Raw genomic sequence first — 6,343 nt, forward strand, 5'->3', positions numbered from 1 at the left:
TAGAAGTTCGATGAAACCCAAAGATTTCAAATTTTTTTAAATGAAACCTGCCTAATCTGATGCAAACCTCTCTCTTGCCTCAGCTTCCTCATCTGTTTCCAAGAAAATAAGGACAGGAATTGCACCTGCTTCCCGAGATTGTTTTGAGGGGTAGATAAGATAATGTATGGAAAGCACAAGCTGGTACACATAAGTGCTTGACAATCCCAGTAGTTGTAGATGTCATTTCTCCAAACACGTGCACGTTGCAGAGCTGTTCTCCGACAGGTGCCTTCCTGATGCACCTACCCAGGCAGAGACCCTCTGGGGTCCCTGGGAGCCAGCGTGTTTTGGGGCTTAAGAAAGCTGGCCCACCTGGCCCTTTCCGAAGGCCATCAGTCCTGAAGACGCCTGCATGCTGCACTTTCGAGTCCTTCTCAAAGCCAAGAATCCTGCCTAATCCTGCCTTCCCTGCCTCCCCTGCCTCCCCTCAGACACCCTCGTGTTCTTTTGTGCTCTCTGACTGGGAAAAAAAATTTAAAAAGAACCAGAAGAATTCTGCCTGCTACGCCAAGCACTAAGTTTTATATTGGCTGAATTTCACTGCATCAATTTAGACTACCTACCCACCTAGGTTTCCAGAGCCACGGCAGCTTTTAGATATTTTGTGCAATTTCCTCTGTCCTCTTTTATCATTTTTAAATTAATTTTTAAAAATATCCAAACCAAAAATGAATCATGGAAAAGTCAGAAGAGTTCAGTTGCTAGACTTGCTTTTTGTTTTTATTATCAACAATCAAGTTAATGGTACACTCTTGGAAAACTATATGCACATGTAGAAATATTTCCCTTTTAAATAGAAGCATTCATTATAACACATATAAATAAATTCGAAAATCTGAAACATAACTTATGATGCTTATGTTCACAAACATAGTCCAACAAGAAGAAAAAAAGAAGTCAGACAGACATGCACCTGATGACAAAAATATATACCATTGCCTGAATTGTGGTCTCTCTAAACACAAAGGAATTGAACCCGTGAGAACCTTATTATTTCATAAAGACACGCCATAGAGACTACAAGAAGAGAAAAACATTATACGGTCACGTAGAGGAGACGGTCTGTACTGATATTAACACGATACAATTGAGTCACAGAACACAGCTGTAGAAAGACACCAAAAAAGTTAAAGCCTCAACATCCAACTAATATCTATAGCTTGTGCCTTTTAAAATAAAAAAACAAACGAACAAAAAAATCCCAACAGAGATGTCTAAACTGCGCGAAGAATGGAATCATCAATATACAGTCCATCCACCGTACAGGATGTGAGTCCGTTTCGGATCAAACAGAAGTGCAGGCACTTCCGCAAACTTGTGTGCACGTCTTTTCCTTGCTGGGTAGGTTTCTCTGCAGCCATTTGCGTGGACTGCAATTGACTCCAATCCAAAGCAGTGCCAAAAAGTTCAGTAAAAGCTGGTGGAAGAAAATGCCGATGTGGGGATGTCAGGAGAGAAAAAAACAGGGAAAGGTTGCGAAATACGTGACATAGTTTGCAGAGGCTGCGGATGAAAAGGCATCTCATGTATAGGGCATCTTTCAGGGCCGAGTGGCTGCACAGATTCAGGTGGAGAGTTGCAACTGTGTGGGGGTTGGATGCGCAGATGGCGGGATGGTGTTCCACGAGGTGGGACAGGCAAGCGGACACGAGGAAGTCCCCTTGGCCGCGGGGACAGTCTGCAGGATTCGGTGCCTCGGTGGCCCGAACCCCAGGACTAGAAGGGAAGGGGGGCTGGAAGGCGTCCCTACTCTTCCCTGAGGAGGGGCCCTACGTGGAGAGTCTGTGCTGTCCCCAGAGTGCGGATGAATTTAGGGGACTCGCAAGACAGAACCTCGGCGCCCGCTGCAGCTTCCCTCTTCCCCCTTTACTTTAATTTTTTCTTGGATTTTAAAACTTTCGGATTTTTTTTTTAACGTTTTACTGCCTTCCTTCCCCCCCCCCTTTAATTTGGGGGAGTTTTGTTTACTTTTCTCTTTCTCAAAGCAAGTCACTGAGTTGGTTGTGGCCTCCCACCCCTCTCTCCCTGTCACCTGCTCGGGCCACAGACACACATTCCCCGAGACAGACATACAGCGACACGCAGACACAGCCCCCTGAGAGTGCCCCCAAGTCCAGGCCGCGCCGCTCACACCTCCCAGTCGGCAGGCGGAGCCCGGGCCCGGCCGCGTGGCCCCGAAGCAGGTGCGAAGCCGGAAAAGCGTTTTGTTTCGATTCGTCTCGTTGGGAGGGTTGAGGAAGGGGGTAGGAGTGGGGTTGAAATGGGGGCGACGCTGTTTTCTCTTTATTCTTATCGCGATTACTTTAGGCTCTCCAGGAAAAAGCCACGGCAGCAGCGACAACAATAGCCTTGGGCCTACCCGCTCGCCCACTCGCCCGCCCGGACCCGGCTCGCCCGCCGCCGCCGCCGCCGCCGCCGGATCCCAGATCAGAACATACTGCTCTTCACTAAGGCGGCTTTGGCACCGTTGGGTCTTTGGAGCGAAGATAGGACGCTGGCGAAGGGGCCCCCGAGCGAATCCGGGATGGAAGTGATGGGGCCAGGGCCGGGAGCCCAGCCTTGTCCAGGGCCCCCGGCTGCTGCCAGGCCTCCGGCCGCCGCCGCTGCTGCTGCCGCCGCCGCCGCCGCCGCCGCCGCTGCCGCTGCAGCCGCGCCGCTCTTGCCGGGTTCGCCTCCCGGACCTCCAGGCCCCGCAGCCCCCGGGGCTCCTGCGGGACTGGGCCCGCCGCCGCCGCCGCCACTCGCCCCGCAGCTGGGAGTAGGGTTAGGGTTGGGGCCCGGGCCCCCAGTGCTGTCCGGATCGGTGCTCTTGGCCTCTTTGCTTTCGTCGTCCCGGGAGGAGTCAGACTTCTTTCCCGAAGAGCCGTTCTTGGCCGCGGCTGCTGCGGCCGCTGCCGCGCGCTCCTGCTTGCGGAACTTGGCGCGGCGGTTCTGGAACCACACCTGGCCGGAGAGGAGAAAAGAGGCGGTGAAGCAAGGGGAGAAAGAAAGAAACGGGAAAGAAAAGCCGTTAGGACGGCCCACGTTCCATTTTGGCTGGTTTTAAACTCCACGCGCCGCGGGTACTCCCGCGCGCATCCAGCCCAATAAATCTGCGCCGCCTGTGGCTGGTGCATCTTTGGCGACACTTTCTTAGGGCGACCTGAGCATGCCCCGGAAATGGTGGCTTGCAGGAGAGGTACAAAGGCCGCAGGTCCCAGAAAGACCCTCAAATGAAAGCCCTTATTTTGGCGGACATTCGCTCTGCTTCCCGAGTCATCCCAAACTCGCCATCACCTCTAGGCCTCAGGTCTCAAGTTAAACTCTAGTTGATAGACGGAGGAAGGAGTCTCAGGGTTTGGTACCTGCTGCCCATCCTGGCCTTTGGGCCTGGTGGAGCTAGCGTTGGTGCATACTGCCCCTCCATTGAGGGGATTCACCCGGAGGGGCGCCGGGCGCCCGCTCCTGAGCGCACCTGTATTCCTAAACTGTTAGAGTAAGCCGCGGATCTTGACCTTCGGAGAATTCCAGCCCCTTTGCAAATATGCTGCAAGTCACAGTTCCCGGGAAAATGCACCTATACTTAGACCGTTAGCTCCGAGTTAAAAGCTCTTCAGTTAGGAGGTGTTTGGCGAATAAAATTACCTATAATACGGAGGCAAAGTCTGCACTCCTACCCCTGGGCACTTTCTGTCCCCGAAATGTCTCTCTCATTCACATCCCAGGGCCTCTGCAGCGCTGGCTGCGGCGGGTAACAGTAGCATCTGTGACCTTATAGCTAATAATGCACTCCCTAACCCTTCCCGGCGCGTAGCACCTCCGAACTTGGCCTCTCAGGAGAGATCGGGGAACTTGGACCTTCAGTAGAATCACCTGCACCCCCGCCCCCGCCCTGCACCCCTGCCCTGAGCGATGCCGCAAAGCCCGGTCGATTTCCGGGCGCGTGTACCTGGACTCGCGCCTCGGTGAGGTCGATCTTCAGCGCCAGCTCCTCCCGGGTGTAGATGTCAGGGTAGTGCGTTTCGGCGAAGACCCTCTCCAGCTCTTTCAGCTGCGCGCTGGTGAAAGTCGTGCGGATGCGCCGCTGCTTACGCTTCTCGTTGAGGCCGCCGTGATCCGTGAAGAGTTTGTAAGGAACTGGCGGACAACAGAGGGGACAGAGTTTGAGCAAAATGGTCTAGAGCGCGCGGGCCGCGGAGCCGGAATGTGGGGACTCCAAGGTCAGGTGGCACTGGAGCCGCCGCCGACACCCGCGCAGGAGAGTGGCCGAGAGGAGCTGGCGAGAAAAACCGAACAAATCAGTTATATACGGAAACAGGGGCGCACACTTCGGGCTTTAGCGGGGTCCCTCTGGGCACAAGTGCCTTTGGGTGGATTGACATAGCGCAGTGGAGACAGCTGAGGGCCAGGGACACGAGAATGCTTTGAGAAGCAAAACCCAGAGAGGAAAAAAGTCCGAAAACCTCAATCGGAATAAAAGGAAGCCAAGGAAGAAGTTACCAAACACTCCCACTGTTGAAACTTTTTAATTCTCAAAAGTTGACCCAGCCCAAAAGTTGGGGGAAAGCGCTGCAAAAAATAATAGTAGTGATAAATTTAAGAAATAATCATAAAAATGACCAGCCAAAGAGGTGTGAGCCGCTGTCGGTTCTTAAAAAGAGAGAGAGACACTGCCAGTAATGAGCTTTACTCTTTGTTATTTAATTATTTTCTAAGCTTTACGTCTCATCGCAAAGTAAATAAATTATGCCTATCATTTTGGCAGCTTAAGATAATTTTGTTGGCGGTTCGGGTGTGACTAGGATAGTGTAACCCTGTAAGTGAATTACCCCTCCCTGCAATCGCTTCTAACGTGATAAATTCTTTCATTTGTGTAAGCAAATTTCGTTTGGTAAATACTAAACACATTTCCATTTTCAAATGCAATCAAGGCTTCCTATATACGAGCGGAAAGGCGGCTTTCTCCGCTGAGAAAGCTAGCGGTCCTTACCTGCGGCGTACGGACTGCTCTGGTGGTCCCTGAGAGTGCCGAGGCTGCAGGATCCCGGCGTGAGGGACGGGCAGCCGGACGTGGCCCCAAAAGTGGTCCTTATCGGGTTATACTGGAAGCCACTGGCCTGGCTGCAGGAACTGAAGTCAGCATAGGCTGAAGCCAGGCTCGAGGTGTCCATCCCAGCCATACAGGACTCGTAGGCAGAGGAATTGAGGTAAGAATATTCCATTTTATACATTGAAAAGGCTCTGGATGGCTCAGCCAAGTGGAAAAATGAAATAAAAGATGGGTATGGAGAAGGTGGCTGGAGTGGGGAGATGTGCACAGCTCAACGCCTGCCTCCAAACTGGCCTCCTTACTACCAGCAGAGCCTAGTTTTATGAAAAAGCCTCCTATGAGATGCCTTGTCTGAGGTCTCTAGAGCATATAGTCCTCATAATAAACTTGGCTCTTTCCACTTGGACAATAGCAAAGCGGTTGGTCTTATTGCTGGCGCTTTTTACATGACAATAACTCATCCGTCTATTGGGCTGGCACTGGGGAACTGAGCTGTCCAACCTCCCTATCATTGATTCCTGCATCTCTAATTAGAATTTAATACCACACCATTACGCACTGAGCCCCTGATCCTCCCTTCTAACCAGCTCCCTGCCCTTTAATTCAATCACACTACTTGGAAATAATGAAAGTTGGGTGACGATTCTCCCTGATCCAATTTCCCCGAGCTTTTAAGCCTTTTTAACTGATCATATACCTTAGGCATAAATTGAGATAGTGTGTGTGTTTTCCCCCTTCCTCCTTCCCTCTCTCTCTCTCTCTTCCTCTCTCTCTCTTTCTCCGTTCGGGAGAAGAAACCTTGATGTCATAGAAAACCTGTTTTGTAAGAGCGTTACACGCTCAATTTAACAACAAGCCTACCCCCTGAAGTGCATGAAATGTTATAAAGGACTGGGACATTGGCAAGACTCAGGCGCCCTGTAACATAGAGTAAGTGGGCCAAGGGGGTTTATGTGAACGATAAGCGGATTTCTTTAAAATACACCTGGTAGAGGTTTGTTGCCTTTTTTTTTTTTTCTAAGCATCTTGTAAATTGCATTTCTTGTCGAGGCTTAATGTGCGCTCCTAGAGACTCCGCTTACACAGCCATTTTAAAAGTAAATGAACATCCGAGTAAAGCTCTTGAATGTAAAACATCTGGATTCTCAACCGCTGGCTACTTTGCGCTCAGTTCTGTGTTTTCCTGCATTAGCTCAAGGTTTGCGTTTTGTTGGCTTGTGTGGTTGTTGGTTTTAATTCTGCTGTTGAGCTGGCAATCAGGCAGGAACTGTC

General features: G+C 51.1%; 1 protein-coding gene across 1 annotated transcript; it reads right to left on the reverse strand.

Moving 5' to 3' along the window:
- PHOX2B (paired like homeobox 2b) lies at positions 749 to 5,457 on the reverse strand. Its single transcript, XM_021100797.1, has 3 exons — positions 5,012 to 5,457; positions 3,971 to 4,158; positions 749 to 2,985 (listed from the first exon to the last, which is right to left on the reverse strand). The coding sequence occupies exons 1-3, from the start codon at positions 5,250 to 5,252 to the stop codon at positions 2,470 to 2,472; spliced, it is 945 nt and encodes a 314-aa protein (XP_020956456.1). The 5' UTR covers positions 5,253 to 5,457; the 3' UTR covers positions 749 to 2,469.

Source organism: Sus scrofa, chromosome 8 (assembly GCF_000003025.6).
Source record: "Sus scrofa isolate TJ Tabasco breed Duroc chromosome 8, Sscrofa11.1, whole genome shotgun sequence".
Classification (NCBI taxonomy): Eukaryota; Metazoa; Chordata; class Mammalia; order Artiodactyla; family Suidae; genus Sus; species Sus scrofa.

Coding starts and splice junctions, on each gene's coding strand:
- PHOX2B (XM_021100797.1), bottom strand. CDS start 5,252: ATGTATAAAATGGAATATTCTTACCTCAATTCCTCTGCCTACGAGTCC. Junction 4,159..5,011: donor GAGCAGTCCGTACGCCGCAG/GTAAGGACCGCT, acceptor GTTGTCCGCCAG/TTCCTTACAAACTCTTCACG. Junction 2,986..3,970: donor TCACCGAGGCGCGAGTCCAG/GTACACGCGCCC, acceptor CTCTCCGGCCAG/GTGTGGTTCCAGAACCGCCG.